We start from the raw sequence: 26,743 nt of genomic DNA, 5'->3' as shown, positions 1-26,743 counted from the left end.
ACGGATGAGAGCAGCGTGGGAGTGAATATTCGTACGGACTCAACCTTCATAACCATATTGCATCAGAGGGTAGATGGCCTAGAAGTTAAATTGAAAGATGGAGAATGGTTTGGTGTTGATGCCTCACCTTTGTTTTGTGTCATGACTGGTGATGCATTTATGGTTAGCTTCTACAATAATCTTATAGTAAAATATTGGCTTAAATATTATTATTTTAAAAAACTTAAATAAACATTATTTTAATCCATTTAAACATAATAGTTATATTATTAATATTTAGATCAAATAAAAAATTAATTAAATAAATCATAGCTATAATAATATATTCAAATGATTCTATTAATTTTTATCACTATTTCTAATAAATTAATCTTACTTATTATAATATTTTTTTTATATATGATAACTTTAATATATTTAACATAATAAAAAATATATTAGAAGAAATATTAAAACAAAATAATAAAGACCAAAAATAAATTTAAAAATTGTTTTATTAGAGGGAGTACTCAACACCAATTTTTTTATTGGAAATCTAAAAATAAATTAACTAATTTATTGATGACTAAAAATATATTTAAGCCAAAAATATATTAAAAAGATTATTTTTGAGTTTTTTTTTACTTGGAATTAATATTTCCATTTTGCTGAACTTTTGATTAATTTGAATAGCTTTAATTCATTTGCTTACTTAGGTCCAGAGTAGTGAAAGGATAAGAGCTTGTGAACATTGTGTGATCATGAAATCAAAGGTAACAAGGTACTTCTTGGGATTATTTTCATACAATAGTAAGATGGTACAGGCATTAGAGGATCTAGTCATGAGGAGCATCCAATACGCTAGAAGCCATTCGACCATTATGCATACGTTGGTTTTCGTTTCACAGAAGAAGCCGTAAAATATACAAGTCGTATCAAAGCATATTGTGATATTTAATTTAAGACATGCAATCTATGTGTGTATCTTATGAAGGAATTGAAGACCATTTCATATATATATATATATATACTATAAAGAAAGGAATAATTGAAATGTTAGAAGTTGAATGTAATAGTTTGTGTTTTCCTTGTCCGGGGCAACTTATTAATTTATTATATATAAATAAATGTTTCTTCATTTGTCATGAGCAAATAATTCAACGTTTTTATGTCCAAAAAAAAAAAATCCATCCCTACTTTCATGGTTTAAAAGTTTCTACGAAGTATGAACTCCAGAATTCTATAGGCTAATTAAGTTATTACATGGGTGTTAGCTAGCCATATAGTCCATGCAACCTGGTCATATGAGCATTACTATTTACAAATCTTACATAGTTTGGTTGAGCTTAAGCCCTGAATTTATGTGATTACTTGTGACTCATAATTGATGATGGACTCAGTGTGATATTTCATCAAAAAGCTAAGAGGTCAGTTAATTTTGGGGTGAGAATGCGTTGAGGAAGTTCTAAGCCAGTTCTTCTTAATGACTTACCACGTATTTAAACTTGCTTCCCTTAAATTAGTATAAATGGATTTCATTGAAGGATGTCTTATGTGTTGAGAATAGTCCTACATCGGATGTTTAACAAATTTGATAAGTGTTTATATAGCTAGGTAGACCACCCTCTTATGAACCGGTTTTTAAGGGGTCTTTTCGGATGCATGTATTTGCTGCACTATAAAATTTAATATGGTATCAGAGTCATATTTTATCCGGTGGGTGCCGCCAGCCCTTGCTTTGTAGTGACGAGCCCTGCCTCGAGGGGGCGTGTTGAGAATAGTCCAACATCGGATGTTTAACCAACTTGATAAGTGCTTATATAGCTAGGTAAAACACCCCCTTATGAATCGGTTTTTAAGAAAAAATTTTGGATGTCTTTGCTGCATTATAAAATTTAATATTATGCCCCTTCTCCGATAGTATCTTCTTTTGTTTGTTTTGTTTAGCACTTTATAGCTGAGCTGACTAGGGTTTGATTTTTGTTGTTTATTATTGCTTCTTATTTTTCATCTTTTTTGTAGTTTCTGATAATTCTTCTTTTTCATTCTTTCCATCCCTAATCCTTCATAATTGATATGATTGGTCCATGCTGTTTTATATTGACAAAATCACAATTAATTTTGCCATACCTGATTGGTCCATGCTGTTTTATGTTGACAAAACCACAATTAATTTTTTTATACCTGCGTGATGTGTTTCTTTTGAGGTGCATAACTAGCGTTAAATCTAAGTGCAATCTGTGTAATGTATTGCTAATACTACTTTAGGAATTCAAAGAACCGTGTTGGGCATTAAATTTTTGCTAATCCAAGTAAAATAGGGTTTTATTATTTTATTATAGTTTCGCTCATTCATATTATACTTCACAGAATTCACAATGATAAATGTTATATTTATTTTATTTTTTAATAATTTTATTAGATGATTTACTTTAACTATTAAACTAATTAATTAACATAAAAATATAATATCTACTTAAGTGTATGGTTTTTTTTTATCTTGTTTTAAACTTGATTACAAATATTTAACATCATAAGATAAGATTAATAGCAGAATAAATATAATAACTATGAAAACTGTAAAAGTATTTTCGATAAGTTCTAATCCAAGCAACTATATATTTTTATGTTAGATTCTATTAACAAATAAGATTTTTAATTTATGAGTTATAAATATGATAAAGATAATGATATCTATTTAGAAAAAGGAAAAAAAAAACAAAATATATTTCTAATTTTCCTAATAAAACTTAATTAATTCCCTAATAAATCTTCTTGATGCTTTTGTTTATCCAATGATATTCCAAGATTTCCTCATTCTGTACTCTATAATGCCCCTAACAAAACAAAACCACTACAAAAAAAAAAAAAAAAAAAAAAAACCATCCTACTAGCTTTAGCTAGGAGAGGAACAGTAGGTCATGCTTTGCCAAACTAGCAGCCACAACATTGCCTTCGCACATGACACGAGACAAACGAAAATCTTCAATCTCCTCCTTTAACCGATGAACCATGAGGACTAGTTGGCCTCGACTACGATTCGAAGCCACTCCTCTCTTCACTAGCTCGACAACATTCTTAGAGTTCGATTCTACCGAAATTTTCCTGAAGTCTTTGGCAAGAGAAAGCCTAATTCCATTGATAATAGCCCAAAGCTTTGATTTCAGGATTGAGCAAGGCACTAAACCACATGAGAATGGCCTTAAATGCCTGCTCTTAAAGTCACGTATAATGCCACCACACGCCACCTTATTAGATGCTTTAGAAAACGGTCCATCACATACAATTCAATTTCCTGCATCAGCTTTTCTGCTAATAAGATACTACACTTGGAATCATCACCCCACAGTACTCCATCGAAAATAAAGTTATTTCTACGAATCCAAATCTGATTCAACAACACGCCAAACCGAGTTGGCCATTCCTTGCTCCCTTGACCTACTCCTTTGCCAAAGGGCATGGAGGGTAGTTCCCTCTTGGCCATAGATGATGCAAAATGCATCCTCAGTCATGTGCCTATCTCTTTTCTTGCCATTTCTTAGAAAGGCATCATGCATGGTTTATCTTCCAAAGAGGGTCTTGAGGGAGCGTGCATGTCACACAAGGTGATTTTATTATATGTTGCTTTCACCCTGAACTTGCCATCACTTGATCCCACCCAAAGCAGCACGTATATATATCTATATATGTAGCTAGGAGAGGGTAAATTTGTGATCATGCATGTTGCACACTGCCTCCCACAAATAGTTCCCGCGATGTTAACTATGATTAGCCGTTTGGATTAATAAAAATTAATGATAAGATAAATTTATCTTTTTTCTTTAAAATTTAAAAACAAAATTTTATATTTTTATTATGTGAGTACCTTACAAATTCCAAGTATCAAATATTTATCTTAAAAATAAATAATTGTGAGTTAACCGAATATCCCAACCTATCCCACTACTTAAGTGAAAACAACAGTGAAAAAGCATCGGCGGATTTTTCTGCTCTCTTACTTTCTTTCCACTCTGCTGCTACTTTGCTCCGCCAGCATGACGACGGCGTCGTTTACGGAGCTTGACGACGATTTGGTTCGAAGCATGTCCATAGGAGCCGTCTTCTCCGACTTCGTAACCCTTCTTTCCCCTTTCAATTTCATTCTCTTTACTCTTATTTCAGTGCCCTCTCTCACCTTTTAGGTATTTCTTCTTGTTAAGGGAAAAAGAAAATTCCGTTAGGGTTGTCCTTTAATCTATTAGCGAGCCTTTTTGCTCTAAAAATATCCATCGTTGCGATCTCTTGTTCTGAATGTAGCAATACTGGCAGTGAAGATTTTTTTATTTGAACTTGTTGATGTTATTCTTTTTGAGCAAATTATTGAGATTATTAATCTTTTATTTTCGAAAACAAAATTATGTTCTTTTTCATTATCTTGTTCTTGACATTGAAATGGTGGCCTCATTGCAATTGTGTCTTTTCTGTAGGGTTTAATGATCTTTGTATTTTCAGGGTGGGATGATACATTCGATTGATTTCCATCGAAAGGATGATTTACTTGTCACGTCTAGTGGGGATGACTCGGTGCGACTTTACGACATTGCTAATGCTAAGTGAGTTTACTTTTATGACAAAAAGTAATCCCACTATTTGGGATTTAAAAATTAAAAATTTGCTACAAACTCAACTTATGAACTCTGAATACTAAACAATCATTTCAGTTTTTAAGTTTGTTTCATTATATCCAGAAAATAAATTTGCTTTATTGCAGAAGCTTAAATTGTTAATGTAATAAATTTTAGCCCACTATTAATTGTACCAATTATGTCTTCTTTTTTTCCTTGTAAATGGTTTGTCTAATAAATGATAAAGTTTACATGATTTACTTACTGCTTCATACATGAATAATTTTTTTCTATGCATTTTACCATGAATTCCAGGTTATTGAAGACCACTTCTAATAAGAAACATGGTACTGATCGTATATGTTTTACTCATCATCCAAGCTCTGTTATATGCTCTTCAAAGTACAATTTGGAGTCTACTGGAGGTTGGCTTCTCTATATGACAGTTTTATTTGATGTAATTTACAGCTAGTCAGTGGCTACAAATTATGCTTGCAATTATTCACTTCTTATTCCTTGTGTGCCAGAATCATTGCAGTATTTATCAATGTATGATAATCGCTGCCTACGATACTTCAAAGGGCATAAACAGAGGTTAGGTTTGAATGTACTTTTTTCATATATGAAGTTTTTTACAGTGCAGAAGGAAAACTTGGTGCTTTTGCTTAGTTGCTATATGCCGTAGGCAAAAAATAATTCTTGTTTCTTATTGTTGCATCATTTCCCTTTTGTTTTGGGACATCGTTGGTCTCTGATTGTAGGACTAAGATCACAATCTATAAGTAATCATTATTGTGTAAGTTCACTTGGTGGGAAGTATTTCTGGCTACTAAGATTATGATTTTTTTTACCCTACATAAAAGTAAAATAGAACTAGTCTTATTTTCAATTTTTGCTGGATAGTTATTTTATATTTTTTATTTATTTGTTTGATCCTTTTTACTTTCCTGTTTATATCTTCTGCTCTATGTTAAATTGATGTATGTATGTAAAGCTTTCCTGAGCCTCACCTTTTCTTGAACCCAATAAGGAAGACAGCAATTGGTCAATGATTCTGAGTGTGTCAGTTCCTTTATTATACATGATCGTATTGCTGATTTCTTTTTCCATGTCTTGCTTTACAGAGTTGTTTCTCTCTGCATGTCTCCAATCAATGATAGCTTCATGTCTGGTTCTCTAGACCACAGTGTTAGGATATGGGATCTTCGGGTAAATGCTTGCCAGGTTGGTAGTTTTCATTTCTTTTTTTTTTTTTTTGGGTGGGGGGGGAGGATAGTTGTGTGACTTTTGAAGGCCAATTAAAAGAAGTATAGATTCTGTGTAGCACAAGAATTACTAAGTAAATATATATAAAAGACAGGTGACTTTTTCTACACTTCTTTTCATAACTCACTTAACATGATAACATTTTGTTATAGTTGAGCTCAAGGTTTAAAAATGTGGAAAGCCATCACATGATGCTGGCGGCCATTGCTAATTGCATTAGGCTGTGATTGCAAAATTGGATTGATCGCAGTTGGCCTTCAACAACCACAATGCAACCATGACAGTAATCGCAATTAAAACCCATGGTTGAGCTTCAAAAGATTAATATTTGCAGTGCATCAAGGAAAAATTATAGGAGAAACAATTATGATTTTGCTCACTGATATAGTTTTCAGGGCATCTTACGTCTACGTGGTAGACCTGCTATTGCCTATGACCAACAAGGCCTGGTCTTTGCTGTAGCAATGGAAGGGGGAGCTATTAAATTGTTTGATTCTCGTTCTTATGACAAGGTTTGTATTTGTAACCTTTCTCTAGCCTTTGCTATGCTTTTCATAACTTCACAACTCTGACATTTCCCATATTGGTGTAGGGTCCCTTTGACACCTTTCTAGTTGGTGGTGACACAGCCGAAGTTTGTGATATCAAATTCAGTAATGACGGAAAATCAATGCTTCTGACTACTACTAATAACAATATTTATGTTCTTGATGCATATGGAGGAGACAAGGTTAATTTCTTTGACGATTGAATCCTTTGCATTGCATTTTCCGTATGCAATAATGTATTTTTTTCAAAATATGCGGAAATTGATAGTTTTCTAACTTGTGCAGCGTTGTGGATTTAGTTTGGAACCATCTCCTGGTACCCCAATAGAGGCTACATTTACCCAAGATGGGAAGTACTTGGTGGCAGGTATCCCATTTCATCTCTTTACAATTTAGCTTTTTAAAACTTTTATTTTCACTGCATCTTACTTCCTGGTTATTTTTACCAGCTGATGTGCACCAAAACACCCTTCTAATTTATCCTTTTTTTTTTTAAATATGGTTATTAGTCTTGGTGTTTATGGACTTGAGCTTGAACTAATAGTATTAGTAGTTGACGTAATTATAATTACAAATGGGAGCATTAGGTCTTGGTATTGTATAGCATCCTATAAATCATATACTCAGAATTACTGTTGGTAATTGTCTTTCCTTCTTCCTGTGATAAACTATAATTTGAACATTTGCATATGCTGATTACAGAAGGATTCGAGAGGAATAGTTTTCTCACTTTGTAATAATTAAATTTGACTAAATTACACTCACATCCCTTGAGCTTTTTTCAAATTACACACTTTTTTGTCTATTCCTACTCTAATCCCCTTTTTGTTTGCAAACATTACACTGGCTTCCTCTTATATGTTACACTAACATCCCCTTAATGTTTGAGAACATTACAATGACTCCTCCTTATATATTACGCTAACACCCCTTGCAAGGGAGGTCACTGTAATGGTTAAAAAAGCAGGGGGTATTTGTGTAATTTCATGAAACTTCAGGGGTGGTTAATGTAATTTACTCAAATTTTCTTTGTATAAATTAGCATAATTATCAATTCACTATTTAAATTGTTAATTCATAGTTTTATATATATATATATATATATATATATATATATATATATATATAATTCATGGTTGATTTTAGAATCATGAATTGTATTTAAATCATAAGATTCAGATACATAATGAAAAATAAGCTTGGAATATATTGTATCAATGTAAAGTTGTATACCATACTCAAAATTCTCAATGTAATGATTTTAAATTTAAACTAGGAATTGACCTCATAACAACCGTATCTTTGGCAGAATAAAATCATAATTCATGTAGTCAATAACAGCCTTATTGTCAGCTCTTATCAAAGCTAATAAATGCAAAAGAACCCAATCAACCTATAACATACAAGTAACCGAGTCCAAAACTAATTATCCTCCTATTCATTAACCTTCAGGATTAATGTCATTAACCATCATTTCATAAATAACTTAGCCTTATTGTCATATTTTCTGAGCTAATAAATGTAAAGAAAAAACCCCATATAAGTGAAGCCATTATTCAATCTTTTGGGAACAATGAAGGCAAATATAAGAATCCTCCAAATCCACCTAGTGTTAGTATTTTCAAAAACTTCTTTATATTTACTTTTATTGTTCTAAAAATATTCCATGATGGCTTTTTTAGCCTTCTCCATTGTCTTATTAATATAATATAACTCATGACTGGTTTTTTCTCAATATCAATGAGGTGAAGTACACACATAAGAGTCATTACCTCAAGTGTAAACACTACATTGTTTTGGATAATTGAAATATGCACAATTTTTATTACTTCCTTCTAGCCTCCTTTGATAATTTGTCTAATCATTTGATATATTTTCCTTTTCTTTTAGAACCTTTTTCAATATGAGGAAGGATGTTTCAAATTAGGTGTCTACATGTCTCACCATTTCCCTTTTGTTAATAAAGTACTTCTACAAACTCAAGATACTTAAAATCTGGAATGTCTATAGATGAAGCCAACAAGAGATATTACCCTTTGAACTGTTCTCATTAGAGGGAACTCTCCACTCTCTGAACATCAAATTTATGCAGTGGGGTTGCACTAAGAGCTCAACATAAATGTGGTTTTTTTCTTCTAGTAATTTACTAGACAAAAACATAGTTGCTTCCTTTGTTCATTTAACTTGCACAATCTTTTCTTCCCCATGTCATCCACAATGGAGTCAAACAACTCAGTATTTTCTAACTAGTTTACACAACATCTAATGCATAAATAGATTAAAGATCATCAAGAAGTTGATTAAAGATCTCTATTTTCTACCCAACCATGCATTAAACATAATAGAGCATTCAAGTCTTCCCCACTAGTACTTTTGATACTTAAACAAATTGTCAATGTCCACCAACTCGTTGAAGTGTGGACTGTTATATCATGGTAAGATGGGGATTTTAAATTTGGTCTAAAGCTTCTAATGGCTGTAAGCATTTCATGAAAGCTTTGCAACTTAACTATGTTAAAAGACAACCTAGCTTGGTACCTCGAGCTATGTATTGATGAATTTTTGTCATTATCTCCTTATCACATGCCTCCCTTATGCTTGCTATGCCTTCATTTATCTTTTTTATTTTTCAATTGCATTTTCTTGTCTTCTATAAAGAAGATTGGTGGGGCTCTTCCAATCACACTTCCTTTGATCCTTCCACTAGTAGTATTAGTTACAATCTCTAAATCCTTCTTACTTCATTACTATCACCTTAGTCATCAAGATCATGGTGCATTCATTGAAAACTTTCATCATCTTGATTCTTCTTATCCTTCAAATATCCCCCACAATTCTTCTTTGACCTCTTTTGGACCTTTAGGTTAAGCTACAAAGTTGCCCTTCTTTCCCATGAAATGTGCTCTTTTGCTCTATTCATTCCATCCTTTAAGATCACAAGTTGTGTAAACAACAGTTAGTGTCATTTCCTTGCATCAATGCTAGAAGGATTTGAAGATGCTTCACTTACTATACTTGATACTAATCCTATAAGTATAAATAAAATATAATTCCCACAATAACAACAAAAAAGTTTCTTTAATTTAAAAACATTTTTTTTTAAAAAAAAAAGTGTCTTCTGACACTGTAACTTGTGCTGTACAATATGAAATAAGGTCAAAATTTTAAATTCCGTATCAACATATTAAAATAATAAAGGGAAGGATTACTGAAATCTGAAATAGGACAGGGTGGGGACTAAAATAGAGTATTTAATATAATTGAAATACATGAAATTGAAACAAAACAAGACAATCACATGAAAGAAGACATTGTTTGAATAAAAAAGAGATAAGTAAGAGAAACCTAGAAACAAAATTGAAATAGAAGACAAACAGAGAACTGGGAGAAGTATGAGAAACAGTGTCAGATGCACAAAATTGGAACTAAAATAATATTACAATAAAATTGAAATAACTAGAGATGGCTGTGCTTCCTGGAGTAACAGAGGGGTCAATGTCTGATGACATGATTTGCAACTCACAGTGTAGGTTGTGCGGGAGACAAATGGAAATAACATCTTTATATTATACCCATTTACTCAAACTCTGAGACAATTCACATTTTGGGATTTATATACATAATCTAAAACCCCAAAAAATGTTATTTCCCCCACCCTCACAAAAGAAAGACCCTTGAAATGTCTGAGAAAGCATAGACTGCTGTCATTCACCATGGTGTTTTACACCCAAACCCGCTCCACCATAATCTGTTTAACAATACTGATTTTGAATATTGTGCTTCCCCTACTTGCCTTTAATACTTTCTGCCATGTGGCATAGCTGATTTGTCTTTCCACCATGGGCTGTAATATACTATTGATAAGAGAAATTACCAATTTGATAATTATACTCAGGAAGATGACTGGCCAAGCTGTAGGACTTGTTTGATCTAAAACTGAGAAAATGTCATTTTATTTTCAAGCATCATTTCCTTTCTATTATTGCTTATTGAATTTGCTGAGCTCAAGAGTACTGCCCATAATGAAATGAGGTGTGTAGTATATCATACATGGTTCTTCAAATGAAATTATAGTCGATGAGTATAGATTCATTAGATTGTGGGTGCTGGTTACTTTGTTCTACCATTAACATTTTCCATAAGCTAGATGTAATTAATGAGTATAAAATTTTCTTAATTTTGATGTCTAAGGATCTGGAAGCGGAACCATGCAAGCTTGGAGTATTGAGATGAAAAATGAGGTATTCCCTATTTTCTACTACAATATGATTCTGCTAATTTTATTTATTTATTTTTAATTCTAAAAGGATACTTTAAAATGAGACATTTTCGTTAAACTGAGAGAGAACAGAAGAGAGAAAATCAAAGAAGAAAGAAACTGATATTATTGATCTGTAAAAGTTAGTTAGAGTTAGTTACAATTGAGGTATATATAGACCTCTGCACTGCTGAACTAACCATAACTGATTCTAACTAATCAACAGAATCTAACTGCCTGATCCTAGTGAGGTGCAGTTAGAAGAGACTAACAGCCCTGTACTGCTGACTAACATTAGATGGGTGTTGCTAGCAAAAGCCAACAGCCCTTACAATAGCTATCTAACATTAGATGGGTGCTGTTAGCAACAGCTAACAGCCCTTACAATCATTATCCAAAACTGTTTAAAAACCTTTCTTAACACTTCTGCATGTTATCTTCTCTTGTTCCTGTGCTGATTGTCACTCTTCCAATCTTCGCACTCCAGTTACCATCGACTGGGGATTCCAATTCCAGCTACCACCATTTGGTAATCAATTTATTGTTGAGCTGTCTTACTTTTATGGATTTAACTCCTAATTTCAAAAGATAAAATATGGACTTATAACTTGATTTAAAGATTAATGAATTAGATTTTAGTAGATTCATATTTAATATAAATGTGCATGTGTTTTATCAGAATCTGAAGCTTTGACTTAATCCTTGGTTTCAACTCCACACATTATCTTTGGATTTTAAAATAGCCAAAATCTCAATATTATTGACTTAATTCCTGTAAAATGTTTGCTATTGACAATGTGTTCATACTGTACTGTCCTTTCTGTTCTGAGTGTACTGTTGCTTGCTTATGTATTATACTTCTGATTTTATGCCCCTAATCCTTATACACTCCCTCTAATCAGTTAACTAATTCATAAGAATTAAGGATAACATTAAATATGTCCAATATTTATATTATTTTTTTCAAAATTACCCTTAACATTAATGAAACGCATAAAAACATTAATGGATATTGTTCTAATTTTTTGTTGATACAATCTTTCACTGCCATGATTTTAATTAAGGGTATTTATGTAAAAAATAGTTAATGCTAAATATATTTTAGAATGTTTCTTATAAAAAGGAACAAAACTTTGGTCTTAAAAGAGGATACGGAGGGAGCATAAATAATGTCATGAGCATAAAGACATGAATGAAACGTTGAAACAGTAGCATGATGTCAGCTGAAAAAGGTTTTATATATTTATTTACTGATATATTTCAGGCTTAAAGAGGGTCTCGTTTTTAGTTTTAATGTTATATAAAAAAAATCGTTTTAATCTCTGCATTTCAACAAAAATATGGTGTCACTCATCAAGGATTAAAAGTACCTAACTTTTAATTTTAAGACCTAAAAATAAATGAAATTTTAATAAAAGATTAAAAGAAAAAGTCATATTTTAACCAATATTTTATATTTTGTCAATGTAATAGCGCAAAATTTTTGCGATGATGAGCCTCTGGTTTTCTTCCCTGCAGGTGGCATGTTGGACCAGCCATATTGGTGTTCCTTCGTGCTTGAAGTGGGCCCCTCACAAGGCCATGTTCGCTGCAGCTTCAAGTGTTCTCACGTTTTGGATACCCAATAATGATTCAAAGCTAAATAATGGTGGCACAGATGCTGAAGCTGGACCTTAACCCCAACATTGAATTAAATATGCTCTTCCTGTCCCAGCCCAGCCACAACTTTGTTTTTGTTGTTGTATCAAGAATTTAACTAACGCACTTCAGAAAAAAAAAATTGACTAACTTGGGAATTTGGTAAGCTACATAGTTTTGATACATTTCTTGAAAATTTTGATGATGCTCCAGGATGTTTGTCAATTCAATTCAATTGTAAATCCCATCACCGAATGCAATTTATGTTGAAGTTTTAGCTACATTGAGAATGTTCTTTATTGGTTAGACAATTATTTTTTTCCCCCTAGTAACATTAAGGTCTTACACATGTTAAAGACGTTTTAACAAGCTCACGTCGTCATTTTGTTAGATAGTGTTACTTTTTTACTAAACGGGAGAGAAAAAATTTATTATAACCCACACAGCAGAGGGTATCTTGCGTCAGAGAAGGCCTTTTGAGTTTTGACGATGGTTTCTTTCTGAGAAAGAAGAAAATAAAGGAGAAAAACAAGAAAAAATAAAATGGGCTTCTAAAATTTAAAAATAGCTTATTTTAATTATTTTTTTAAACAAAGCTTATTGTCATAATTTCTAGAAAACTTCTAAAACTTAGCCTGTGTATAGGTTTTTTTTTTAAAGGCTAGCCTGTGTATAAGTTAATTTAAAATTATAGGAAAACTCATTTATTTTTTTTCTTATACATATAAGAACTGTTTTCATTGAAGAAAAAGCGAAACAAATCTTAACAAGTTAATTTCCTACTTCACATGCTTATCTATATATTAAGATATTTTTGCATGTCAAAGCCTCCTTATGCTGAAAAATGCTATTGGTTGATGTTAATGGCGCATCTTAGTTTGGAACTTGGTTAATGAGTGCTGTACTGTTGACAAAATTTCATGTTAGTTAAAATTTGCTAGCAATTTGATTTTGAACGAAGAATTATCAACAATGCACAGCTTAAATTTCACCGTACGTTGTTCTAAAAGCACATTGGACGAGAAATTACATACACCAACGCAAAACACATTTCACATTGAATTCATCAAATACAAATCACATTGCCAGAGTGGTAGTACCCCTTTTTATGAGACACGAACGAACGTCCCTTCTACTAATTACTAAATAAGCAAAGCTAGACAACAAAACACCCAAACCTACTACATAGGCAAGAAGAGGTACATACATCATTTATTTCCCCACATAAACCAACATCATAAGTTCATAACAACACATTAATACTCATCACGTTCATGCGGTTGCGGTTGTTGCTGTCACTGTTGTTCTCTTTACATCTCTCGCCTCCACCTTTGCATCCCTTGCATCTCTTGCAGCTGCTTCCCTTGCATCTCTTGCATCTCTTGCAGCTGCTTCCCTTGTATCTTGTGCCTTGCTCTGAATATCCTGCCCAACTTCCTTGGTTTTCTGCCCTACTTCTTTGGTCTTCTGCCCCACGTACTCCGCCGCCTCCGCCAGATGGTGCTTCGCCGCAGCGGCCAGATTCTCCGACGCCGGCTGGGTCTCCCGGATGTAGTTCAGGATCCAGGAGAAGGACGACAGCGCCGTGAGCCCAAAGACTCCCGACGTCAGGAACCCGGCCACGGCCAGGCCAATTGCGACCGTGGCCGGAATCAGCACCGGGCTGAAGATGATGAAGAGCGGTGTTGCCACCACCAGCCCGGTGAGAGTTCCAGCCAGGGTCAGTCCTGCCAGGAGCAGGAGGATGCCGCCGACCGGAAGGCCGGCGACAACTGCGAGAACCTGAGAGGTCGTCGGACCTCTCTCGGAATGGTAAATGGAAGAGGGCGCCTTGATGCCGGCTTCGTAACGCGGCGCCTCAAAACGAGCCGGCGGGACGACGCCGGCTTCGTAGCGGTGTGTTGTTGTGTGCACTTGGACACTGTGTGGTGGCACTGTGGTCATGGTTGAAGGTGAAGTTTAGGGCTAACACTAATGAAGATGATGATGATGCAACAGAGAACTAAGTTCTGCAAGTGAAGGAATTATTGTTAGTTGGGGGTATGTGTGTGTTAGAGATGGGGAGTGTGATGGGGGTGGTGTTATATAGCAAAAGTGGAGTTGCTGGATGATGACACGTACATGATGCATGATGAGTTGGGGCTTTGCATGAGGAACATGTTTCAGTTTGCCCTGGGTTAAGTACATCAGAAAAATTAAAGTGGGGGCACATAAATAATGACAGGCAAGGAGAATAATGTACTATTTAACATTTTTATTAAGGACAATTGAGATACAGTTTCGCAGGTGGTGGTGGTGTTGGTGTTGGTGGTATTCTTCAATCAATTGGAGTTTTACCTCACTTATTGAAATGTTTTATTACATAAATTAGTGAATAAAACTTTAATTCTCATTAAAGACAATACTAAAATTAATCATACAATTGTATTTAAGTTTTAAGTTTCGTCCTTTTTTTAAATATAACATTTAAGTTTAATTTTTTTTTATTTTAAGTATTGTAATTGTATGATTTAGTTCTTCTGGTTTTAATTGCAAAAATTGAATCTAATGATTAATATTTTGATGATGTTTAGCGATTATTATTTACTTTTAATGTTTTATTAAATATTTTATCAGATCTTAATTAACGTGCTATCTGAATCTAATAATATATTGATGTGACTTAATTACATCATAAGCCACATCAACATATGCATAAGATAATATATCTGTGTCATTGATATATCATCATCCATCATCAAGTTAATTAAGTTAGTATTTAAAAAAAAAAAACATAACACTAATAGAAAGATTATAACTGAATAATTAAACCAATAAATTATTAGTCGAAAATACTAAGCTCGAATCTCTTAAGTTTTAAATTTAAATTTTATGGATAAAAAAATATAATTGAAAAAAAAGATTCATTAAAAATAATTGATTGATTTTCATAAAAAATTAATCATTAACAAAATTATTAATGAATACTTTAAGTCAATATCATGAATACCAAAAAAATCATATGACCGACTTATTTATTGACTTATGGGATTCAGTTTGTGCAATTAGAAATCAGATTAGCACAATTACAATATTTAAAGACCAAACTACAATTAAGTCAAATTTTTATTGAGTAAAATTTATTATATTATATATTATATATGAGAAACAAACAAATTACAATGTACCTTAAATAAGTATTACATCATTTAATAATTTAATATAAAATATAAATTAATTAGACTAAAATATATAATTTCTTAGATGAGTTACTTATTTTAATATTATAAGCTTATAATTTCACATAAATTTAAAACCTATACAAAAATTTATTTTAATGCTAAAATTGTTAAAGTCAATATTTAACTTAATTTTACGAGTTTTATAATGATTAAAAAATATATGTTATTTATAATATAAATATTATTCAACAGTGATTATTTATATAAATAACAACTTATATAAATAATTTTATATCATATACTCAACTGAAAAATAAAATAGAAAATCATGTAACGTTTGCTTGAACTTAAGCAACTCAGCATAAAAAAAAATAAAAAAAAGTTAAACAAGTCATGTAATTACTTCCACCGGATATACTTTAGGGTAATTCAAATCCTTATTTTAATGATTTTCTTTTTATAATTAAATAAGTTTACCCCACTATAAATAGTGCCACGCTGCAAATTTTGTAAATGATATGCGCCAGTTTTGGAAATTTCGTCTGGTGCGTGCGGCCTTTGCTTGCTGGAGAGAGAGAGGAATTGAATTTAATGTCTGTCACGCCACTCTTAGTGTTTTGCCAGAGTTGCTGTGTGTGTTGTGCGCGTTGGAGGCAAACAGGTGCAATTTTAGGGCTTGGCTGTGCTTGTAAATGCAGAAGAGGTATCCAATGTGGGGTTATGTTCTTCATCGTAATTATCTACTGGTCCGGTCGGTTTGTACTGGACCAGCATAAGTCGGCGGTTAACAAGCTGTTTATTTTAGGATTAAGAAAATAAAATCAATTCTTATGCTTTTTTATAAAAGAAAAAATATACCTTTGAATGTAAATTTATAATTTAAATTCATATTATAAATATGTTTAAAGTTTAAGATTAATTTTATGAAAAATAGTTCTATCTAATTTTAAAACAACAATAACTATAGACTTATGATAAAGTTTACTCTATTAATCATGTTTGAATTTCATTAAAAATGGAAATTTTTTTAAAAATATTATTTTCTATAAGATTATTTTTCAATAATTTTCTTCAATCTTACTTGTTTCTCCGCCCCTTTTCATATGCTAAAAACTAAACTCCCTAATGATCTTTCTAGTAAAAAAAAATTAGTAAGAAAATAATTAATATACAAGATAATTGAAATAAAATATTATAAAAACAGATATTTTTTCTTTTAAAACTCTGGTCTTATAAATAAGAATGAAAGAAGTATAATTTACTTTTTTTTCATTGGTGTCTCTAATGATCTTTTTATTATTATTTAAACCATCTTAGTTATTTTTATTTTAATCACTTTTTCCTTAATAAATGTCACTCCAATATCTTTTTATGCACAACTTTCCTATATCATATTTTTTTTGTATGATCACATCATATGTAGGGGTGCAATGGGTTGGACCAAGACAAATCCTACCTAAACTTGGCCTAACCTACTTTATATTTCTATAACTCAAACTTGAGTTTGTTATCTATCGCAAGCCTGTTTTTAGGCTTGGGTCTGACCTTTATACAAGTTTGTCTAGGCTCATTAGTCTATTTAAAATCTTGTTTCATATTTAAAAATGTAAAAAATTTATTATATAATAATAAATTATTATGCTTTGAAATTGGATACGTTGCATTTCTATTTGTTTTTTTTTTGTTTAACAAAACTGAAGACTTGATATTTACTTCCCCTCATCATCAACATTTCTCAATTTTGCTCTCCTATTTTTTCTTTTCAAATTTAATCCCTCTCTCAGTATTTTAATTGTAGAATTATAGTTCATTCATTAACTTGACATCTAATATTTAATGAAAATAATGGCATGGTAGTAAAATGTTTACATGGATTTGGTGTACTACTCAAACTTAACAAACCTCTATATTCGATGGTCAGCCAAGTAGATATCTTGCTTAGCCACCATGAGACTCGTTTGAGATAAATTAGGAAAGAGAGAAAGTCTATCTTCATTGATTGTCAGATAAAAATAAAGAAAAAATCAAGATAAGATTGTCTATAGATCAGACACATAGTTACCAAATAAGATAAGATTAGATTCAATCTTATCTTCTCAACACTAACTAATTAGAGAAATTAGGCCTATGGATGTAATTTCACCATTGTAAAAGAGGTCACAAGGGTTCCAAGTAACTCACTCAATTCTAATCCACTATTGATACATGTTTCCTATCTTTGTGCCTCTAACTTGAGTGTCGAAGTATCTTCACATGTACACCCCACCACCGTACTAGGAGGAGTACAAGGAGGAGTAACATCGTAACAAGATTCTTCCAAATTTGGTAGGAACATACAGTAACATGGATGTGTAGTATAGTGTCATGTTAACAATTTTATTAATAGACTGCATGTTAAGTTAACGGATGGAGAAAAATTGTATAATTAAAATTGTAAAGGGATCAAATTCTTGAGAAAAAAAATGAAGGGTACCAAGTTCGAGACATGATGATGGTAGAAAAAAATGAAATTGAGCTTACATTCAAAGCAAGATTCTAACATCCTAGAGATATAAGGTGGATTGATGGTTAATGGAGAAGGAAAGGAGGGCAAGGTCATGATTTCAATTCCTTCTGTTAACAAAAACTAACATTTGCTAATTAAAAATAAAGACTATAACATCCCCAATTTATAGACCTTTGAAATAAATAATAAAGAGGCATCTTTTATGGAATAACTTCAATATTTAATGGTTAAAGGATTTTTTTAATCATTATTAATAACAATTACCTTTTATTAGGAGTTGAAATAATACAATAATAGGATCTAGATGGGAGCCAAGGCCCACAAAGCCCACACACGCACATGCTTTAAGAGAAAAGGAGAAGAGAGAGTGGGAGAGAAAAGGAAAAAAAAGATGTAAAGGAAGATAGATAGGAGGATAAGGAAAAAGAGAAAAAGAGAGAAATAGAGAAGAGATTAAAGACTCAATGTTGGAGCTCAAATCTAAGACCCCTGAGTGTGAGTGCTTCCCCTTTTCCATTTTCTCAGAGTATTTCATTGATAGTTTTCCTTGATTCCTCCCTTCTCTGTTTTCATACATTATTCATGGAGCTTATAGAGAATGATGATTTTGTGTTGTTTTTCTTTGATTTGGAGTTTTTTTGTTGAGGTTTAGTGTTAGGAAGCACTAGGGATGATTATTTGTGTGTTTATTTTGAGTTTCTGGATAGCCATTAATGGTGTTGAGAGCTTGAATTCACAAGGAACTCATGTTGTAGGAAACACAGATTTTGTCGAAGTTAAATATTTTGGCTAAGCGAATTTCAGGATAGGTGTCAAATATGCAAGTCTAGAGAATTGGCTAAGAGACAATAGCGGCTAAGCCAAATTTTAGACAAAATACAAGTCTGGAGAAAATTGGCTAAGCCACAACTTATGGATAAGCCAAATTTAGACATAGTGTTTTATCATGAATACTTTGTTAAGAGTTTCCAAACCAATTCCAATTGCATATATAATTATTTTATGAGCTATATAGGAGTAAAATTGTTTTTATGAGGGTTATTTTTTTGTTTGTGATATTGCCATGAAAAGATGAATGTAATTATGAACCCTATAAATGTTGAAATATACGTAGTAAATTTATCTATAAGATATGTAGTACTTTATTGTTGAAATGGTTGAATGATTCTTGAAATGTAATATCTTGTTAAGGAGAACTTGAATGTATTGAAAATTCTATAATTATTTAAATGTAGCATGTTATTGATGAGATGATGATATATATGATGTGAGTGTCTCGTTTGGTTGGATATCTTCCCGAGTACCTGCTCCTTTGTTTTTAACTTTGAATGGTGTGTTAGAGTGGTGAAAATTGTTTTCCCAAAAGTCTTCGTTGACTCTTTTGGCATATATGGGATGGGTTGTTGTTGTTGAGACTTAGACCCTCAAGTTAGGCCATTGTAGCTTACAAGTATGGAGGTATCGTATTTAGGACCACAGGGGATTCCAAGTGTGGTGAGGAAGCACATAAGTTGAAGGTGCTATGTGGGCTCTCAACCTAATGTTAGGGGTTTTTGTGATGACTAACTAGAATCAACCTATAGAACAGACGAGAGAATGAATCCCAATAGATGTTAGGTCTAGCAAACCTACAGAGGTAAGGCAATACTCACACTTGTCTATTTTTAATAAAACTGCACTTCCCTCATAGGGTCAGCCCAAGAGACTCCCTGAATGATCAGAGAGTGTAAAGGTATGAAGCTCATGGAGTAGAGTTTGTTGTTGATAACATTGTCTAAGTCAGATGTTATGATGATGACTTTTGATAGTTGATGTTTGGGTTCACATGATGATGTTTAGTGATTGAATTGTGATATCATGGTCTGCTAGTCTTCATTGATGTACTTGTATGAGATGACTTTATTTGAATTGAGTTTTGTTATAAATTTCTAGTTATTACTTGCCTTAAAAGTTCAGCTTTATTCCTTTTTCCTTGATTGGAATTTGTTTAGGTTATATGTATGGATGAGTTTGACTTAGGGATGTTGTGTAATTACATTGTAAAAAGATGTTATGTCTGTTAGAGAGGTGATGTGAACCCTAATTGGGTAGTTTAGAAAAATAAAATGGTTATACACATTTCCATCCAATGTAACAATGAAGTGAGATTCTAGTGAGTAGTCAAGAGTAAGAGAATGATGTTTAGGTGACATATGACACTAGTGGCTTTAGAGATGGTCAAGGTGATCAACTTTAGGTGCCTAAGTGAAGGTTAAGGTTGTTGGGGTTTCATGGTCTATAATTTTAAATTTTTCATAGAGACCATAGAAGAAAGAACTTCATCTTATGAACCACGCATTATGCAAGAGTCAATAAGGGTTTGAATGTTACCTTTATAACTTGCTTTCAAAAACAAGAGGTTGTTCTTGGATCACCAAACGTCGAAAATACAATGCCTTTACTTAGTCCATGTGAGCAACAATCGAAGCGGGATCTCGGTGCTAGCTGATGGTAAACAAGTAAGGATTTGGTGTGACACACTTTTTTCTCAATAATGAGTAATGAAATTTCATGTAGTGCGTTAGTTTCAGCTCTCTCGTATATATAGGAGAGCGATTTTATCCAAATCCCAATTAAATATTATCTTTATCAAATTTTATTTGATATACATAATTATCTTATCAAATCTTATTTGATTTAAATCTATAGATAATTATGTTACAAGATATATATAGATAATTAATTAAATTATATCTAATTAATTATCCTATCAGATTGCGTCTTATTTAATTAAATACATTATTAATTAATTAAATCTTATTTTATTAATTAACTATGAATTAAAATAAATCACATTTATTTTAATTGTCTGCTCCAATTTATTAATCTATGTGTCTGACCTTATAAGCTCCCACTAAATTGGAAATAATATTATCTTATAATATCATAGACAATTATTGACATTTAGCAATGTATCGCTACCACCTAGCTCATGAGAAAATTGATGATTCGATTTCAACCTTATCGTAATCATTTCCACCATGTAGCCTTTGTCCATTCGTACAAATGTCTTGATCAAACATGATGCATAAGAGTGTCATCCTCGTTAAGTCCAATTATCGATTTCTCGATACCTGAGTGGGGGCGCGTAAATACAAACAGGTCCAACATCGCATATTGGTTCATTTCTGCGTGGCCATGCATATAGCATGTCCCACTCTATCGAGAGGCTTACAAACATAACCTTTGTTATGTAAAAGGGACGAATCCTATCTACATTGCATGTGGCCATGCATATAGCGCATGCCACTCTATCAAGAGGCCTATAGACATAACGTGTACTATGTAGAAAGGGAATCCTATCTATATTACTCATATTCCTCCACTTGATTCATTGTAAGCCCAAGTACTACCTTTATGATACCCTTTTACGGATGACGTTTGATAACATTAAAGCCTGTAACTCCAAACATATAGGAATCGTAGTGACTTCATGTCAAAGGATGGTTGCCATGAGAAATACTTATGACACTTACATAACTATTATGAAGACTTCTCATGGTGGATCTATCTAGTATAAATATTACTTCTAATATTTATACCCGTGCCGACTTGATATCTCATGTCCATGACCTGTGAGATGCATAGCCTCAATGCATTATTGTCATTCTAGTCATCAATAATACTTGACTATGAATACTTTTAGAACACCATTTGATTGTTCAATGAATCTCACAATCAAGTCTCTTGATTTGCCATTAAATGAATAATTTATTCTTAGGACATTATTACGCTATACAATTAATAACATAATAATTGACACACCTCATTTATTTACAAAAATGTATAAACCAAAGTCACGATACAAATATAGTCTGAAATGGATTGGCTGTTAGGGCTAACTCCAACAAAGGCATGGCCCAAGGAGATAGAAATGATAATGAGATGGGATAATAGTTGTGAGATAGAGTTCTTAAGAAAAGAAAATGAGAAACCATGAGAGTTAAGAAAATGATTTCTAGAATAGAGATTCAACCTAAAGTCCTTAGAGCACTTACTGAAACATTATGCTTTGTTTCTTTAAACTTCATATTTTTACAGGTTAAGTAGGTGGGCATTCTCATAGGAGAACCTTAGAGCATGGAGTTGTTTGCATGAAAGAAGATTGGTAGAGTTTGTATCTCCCAATGTATGAGAATTGGTTTTATGTTTTACGTACCTTGGTCAGGTTTTTAAGGCACATAAGTGTTAAAGGCTTTGTATAACTTTTGTTCTTGTGATGCTTAAGTTTTAGTTTTCACGCAGTTAACTCAGATATTCTTATTTGTCTAGTTTTCCATAATCTAGTAACATAAGGATGGAAAAAAAGGTAACACCCTTTAGGTTTTTCATTATTGTAATTTCTTCATTTCTTTGTGTTGAGTCAAAGGCCATCAAAGTACTAAGTTATGATAAAAAAAACATAAATATGATTGAATGAGCTAGAAAGTTTTCAAAAAATGGCAATGTTTAGGCTTAATTTCACTTTTGGTCCCATTATTATTGTAATTAATTGAATTTGATCCCTTCATTATTATTATTTTTTTGCGAATTTGACCCCTCACTATTTTAATTGAGAAACTTTGGTTTGCCTGTTAATTTGACATCTAATATTTAATGAAAATGTTGATGTGACATAATTGTCATCAAATGAAAATACATATACAACCACTACACAAGTATGATAGCAATTTGACGGATGCACTTGTATGATAGCAATTGTCATCAAAGGAATAACTTCATCAAAATCCACCTTTTGTTCCATATTCGTTACAATAGTAATCAAAGATCCTCTTTTTTATGGATTTCAATGGGATTTGAAATTTTGATTTGGTCGATTCCTTTTTTACACTATTTTTCTTTGCCTATTAATCTCATTTGTCTTCTACTGACTTTGAGTGTTCATTTTGTACATCATCATTTTCTATTCGTAGATCTGCAATCACTTTATGTTGTTCTTCAAGCACTACTTTTTGTTGTTTGAGCATCTCAACAAGCTCAGTCAATTGCGCGCTCATGAATGCTACATTCTCCTCCATCCTTGGAGAATTTGTGGCTTCAATCACAGGTGAAGAAGTTGTTGTTGTCGTTGAAGCTTTTTTGTTTCGGGTGCTCACCATAACAAAGATCCATGAACTATGGATCCTTTTATCCTAGAGAATATATGTTTCCCACAGACAACAACATTGTTATGGTGTAGGACAAAGTGCGATTTGGTTTATGCAGTGTGAACTCGGTTGAGAGAGAGAGAAAGTTAGAGAGATAAACTAGAGAGAGTTTTGGAGAGAAAGATCTTAGAATTCTTGTAGTATTGAGTTATGACGTCTCCTTCATTTATGATTATAGAATGTCAAGCTATTTATAGTGTTTGCATGCATGACGTTATCGGCCACATGTCTTATTACAAGTATGTGCGTTAATTGTCCTATTCTGAAGGTTACGTCAAACTTGTCCAAAGTTGGTTTGCCACTAGGGTACTTCTTACTTGAGTCAGCTTCTTGAGTTTGTAGCCTGCTTATAATCTTTAGGTTGATCTTGATCATATGTCTATATTTTGTGCCACATGTTCATAACATATAAAGGTTGATATTTATTGATTGTTGTTCTCGAGTTGTCTCCGAATTGATATTGTCTCAAAGAGACAATGTTGACTTATCGAGTGTAAAGTTGATATTTATTTTAAAATAACATACTTTGTATTAATATCATGGTCAATAAAAAAAACTCTCGAAAGGACTAGCCTTAATTTGAAATTAACAAAAAATATTTTAAAGGGTTATGACTCACTAATTTCACCCATTAAATAATTTAATTTTAATGCTAATTATATCAACGGTTTGAGTTATTTGTGCATCAATAAATTTTAACGAGTAAACATTGTCCGATGAATAAAAAGGTATTTAATGACGTTGCTAGCTAAAGTCTTACCAGGAAGAATGTGTATTAAGTATATCCTTCAATATAAGCCTCTGTATATTAGCTACAAGATAGTTCTCTAGAGCTGAATCCTCAATCAACAAAGACATTGGTTGGAGAAAGTGACAGCAACACAAAAGAGTGAAAAGACAAAGATCACCAGTAAGGATGCAAATTGAAAGTTGGCTTGAGAATCTTGCAAGGAATGGAGCCTCAACATAAGTAACATAACTTACTAATAAGGTAGGTTTTTAATTTTATGATATATTATTTATTTTAACCATTACACTATTTATATTTTTATTTTAACATTATATACTTCAATATATTTTAACTATTGCACAAAATATAATAAAAAATATGACATATACTTAAGTAAGTATATTTTATTTTTACAACCAACAACAATTAGTAACAATTAGTATAAGTAGTAACGATGTGTATCCCTTTATCAAAAGGCACAAATACGTTATTTTAAACTTGATTTAAAATATTTTAAGATATAATATAAATAAGTTAGCAGTAGAATACACAATACGAAATAACAAAATAAAATTAAAATAATTAATTTAAAATAAAAAATTGTAAGAGTTTAAAATTAATTTAAAAGGTAAAATTATAAATACTTTGAACATATATTTATTAATAAAATTAAATTAAAATTTATAAACAATTTTTACATAAACGTGTTTATTCTATTTTATATTTATTAATAACTCTAACAAATAAATTTACCAAAATACTTAATAATCAATAACTATCAACTACATTCTCTAACTCTAATAAAAAAAAAAGCTATTTTTTCAAATTTCAATTAGTTTTTCGTGTTTTTGTAAGGGTGAGAGGCGGTTAAATACTGTTGTACGTAAAAAGTTCCATTGATTTGTGAGTCTTTTTACCCAAAAATACAAAAAAAAAAAAAAAAAAGTTACATAACTAATACATATACTAAAATATTTACATACAAATCAATATTCTACGAGAGAAATCGGTCATCCCCAAATTCGTGTTTGCTTTCAATGAAAAATCGGTTTTGCATGCACCGATTTTTCAACATATTTTTTTTTTCATTTCATTTTTTTAATTCTATATTTTTTTTATTTTAATTTTTTTTTACATTAGTTTTCCAACGTGCCATTTATATTTTTTTTATTTTTTTAATTTAATTGTATATATTTTATTTTTTTCATTTTTTCTCATTATTTTCTAGAGTGGATTTTCATATTTTAAAAATATTTTAATATTTCTCTAAAAAATTAAAATTAATTTGTTAATAAAATTTGTATTTAATTCACAACTTTAATTCAGATTAAAAAAGATTTGCTGTTGTGTTTGTGCAATGACTCTGTTAGCTATCAGAAAGATTTGTTGTTGTGTTTGCATAATGACTAACTTTTTAAGTGTCTTATAAACAAATATACAATCTCAGCTCTTAGTCTATTTTCTCAAAATGTTTAACGTGTTTTGAGAGTTTTCTAAGATTTACAAAATTTTACAGATAATTCTTTACATAAAGAATTTCAATAAATGTGTGTAAGGTTTGTGACTCATTTTTTCAAAGCTTATGATATTTATAGGCCTTCATCTTAAAGTGTTCATTGTCTTACAACAAATGAATTTCTTTACTTAAGCATTTGTCTGATATGTATGGTCATTGGAGTATTTAAATGCATGTTCTTCCTCATGTAGTGAAACCACTCTGATTGATTTTTGTGTAGAACACTTCAAAAGAAAATCACTTCCCTTTAACCAAACCAGGTCTGCACAGCAAAGCGCGCCTATTGATGACAATGGGCAACTTTCAAATCTTGAATTTCATTTATTTTTCATAGAATTCGACATATCTTAAGAGAATGTCTCTTCAAAACAAATCTTAACACAAAGTATTAAATAAAGTCTTAATTGTCATCTTTTAAATGTTGTATCAAATAATGTCTTTAACTAACTATTATCTGATACCTGAGACGCAGACTCACGAAACATGTTATGATATCACTTAAAACATAACTTTTAACATTTGTACATATATATTTACATTTAATCAAAATATTAGTAGTACTAGTTCGTCTTAAGATATAAATATCTTTTGACTTAATAATGTTGTTGGTTTGAGCTTGCGTTTTTAACAAGGTAGGACATTTGTTTTTAGAATGGCATGGATTGTGCGACATATGAAACATCTTTTTGGCTAATCTAGTTCCTTCATATTCATTTCGATGAATATATAGGATGATCTTTAGTTTTTTTTTTTTTTTTTGCATTTTTAAACATAATTTTGAAGCATTAATATTTTGATTCAATATGTTAAACTTGTACCATCGGATTCATGTACTTGAAATTTATGGGACTAAACTATTGTTTGACCCATAAAACATCATAAACATAGATAAAATGACACAAATAGTCACCGGCCTCCATGAAAAGTTTAAAGGAATTAACTAATTTCTAAAATTAATATTTTTTTAAAAGAAAATTAAATCATAAAATTGGAAATTAAAAAGAAATAAAAAGCTCTGAAAAGAAGAAAAAAATTTCAAAAACAAAATAAAGAAATATACAATTAAAAAAAATGCAATGGCACATTGAAAAATCAGTTTGTAGGTAATCGGTTTTTTCCAATGTTGTGAAGCAAAAAGTTAAAGGTGGGACAATGAGAAATGCGATTGGGGGGGCACTGAATTTTCAAAGGCAACACTAATTTGTATATCACTTTGATAAATAATTCGATGCTTATATTATTTGTGTAATTTTTTTATTTGTTTTGTATTTTTGGGATAAAAAACTCTTGATTTGTTAGCTAGCTCATGCATATCTTATGCAGGGTTGATATATATTAATAAATTGTATCT

General features: G+C 31.5%; 2 protein-coding genes across 3 annotated transcripts; one reads left to right on the top strand and one right to left on the bottom strand.

Annotated features, from left to right (window-relative positions):
• The first annotated feature begins 3,931 nt into the window (after positions 1-3,931).
• LOC114389692 (protein ANTHESIS POMOTING FACTOR 1-like) lies at positions 3,932-12,576 on the top strand. 2 transcript variants are annotated; one of them, XM_028350430.1, is made up of 11 exons: positions 3,932-4,091; positions 4,471-4,571; positions 4,899-5,008; positions 5,111-5,177; positions 5,708-5,807; positions 6,245-6,361; positions 6,442-6,579; positions 6,683-6,764; positions 10,589-10,638; positions 11,143-11,184; positions 12,174-12,576. In XM_028350430.1, the coding sequence occupies exons 1-11, from the start codon at positions 4,014-4,016 to the stop codon at positions 12,330-12,332; spliced, it is 1,044 nt and encodes a 347-aa protein (XP_028206231.1). In that variant the 5' UTR covers positions 3,932-4,013; the 3' UTR covers positions 12,333-12,576. The 2 variants fall into 2 exon arrangements, with proteins under 2 accessions (XP_028206231.1, XP_028206232.1); XM_028350431.1 differs by lacking the exon at positions 11,143-11,184 and having other exon boundaries at positions 3,933-4,091.
• Positions 12,577-13,319: 743 nt separating this feature from the next.
• LOC114389536 (P24 oleosin) lies at positions 13,320-14,365 on the bottom strand. The gene has a single exon (XM_028350228.1). It carries the CDS (start codon positions 14,235-14,237, stop codon positions 13,566-13,568), a length of 672 nt encoding a protein of 223 aa, XP_028206029.1. The 5' UTR covers positions 14,238-14,365; the 3' UTR covers positions 13,320-13,565.
• Positions 14,366-26,743: the final 12,378 nt, after the last annotated feature.

Source organism: Glycine soja, chromosome 16, assembly GCF_004193775.1.
Source record: "Glycine soja cultivar W05 chromosome 16, ASM419377v2, whole genome shotgun sequence".
NCBI classification, from domain to species: domain Eukaryota; kingdom Viridiplantae; phylum Streptophyta; class Magnoliopsida; order Fabales; family Fabaceae; genus Glycine; species Glycine soja.
The sequence above is the reverse complement of the archived record's forward strand: the minus strand, read 5'-3'. Positions and strand labels throughout refer to the sequence as shown.

Bases quoted from the DNA above. Each gene is read 5' to 3' on its own strand.
- LOC114389692 (XM_028350430.1), top strand. From the start codon at position 4,014: ATGACGACGGCGTCGTTTACGGAGCTTGACGACGATTTGGTTCGAAGC. The intron at 6,580-6,682 runs GTTAATTTCTTT...TAACTTGTGCAG, and splicing joins ATGCATATGGAGGAGACAAG to CGTTGTGGATTTAGTTTGGA. The intron at 11,185-12,173 runs GTAATCAATTTA...TCTTCCCTGCAG, and splicing joins ATTCCAGCTACCACCATTTG to GTGGCATGTTGGACCAGCCA.
- LOC114389536 (XM_028350228.1), bottom strand. From the start codon at position 14,237: ATGACCACAGTGCCACCACACAGTGTCCAAGTGCACACAACAACACAC.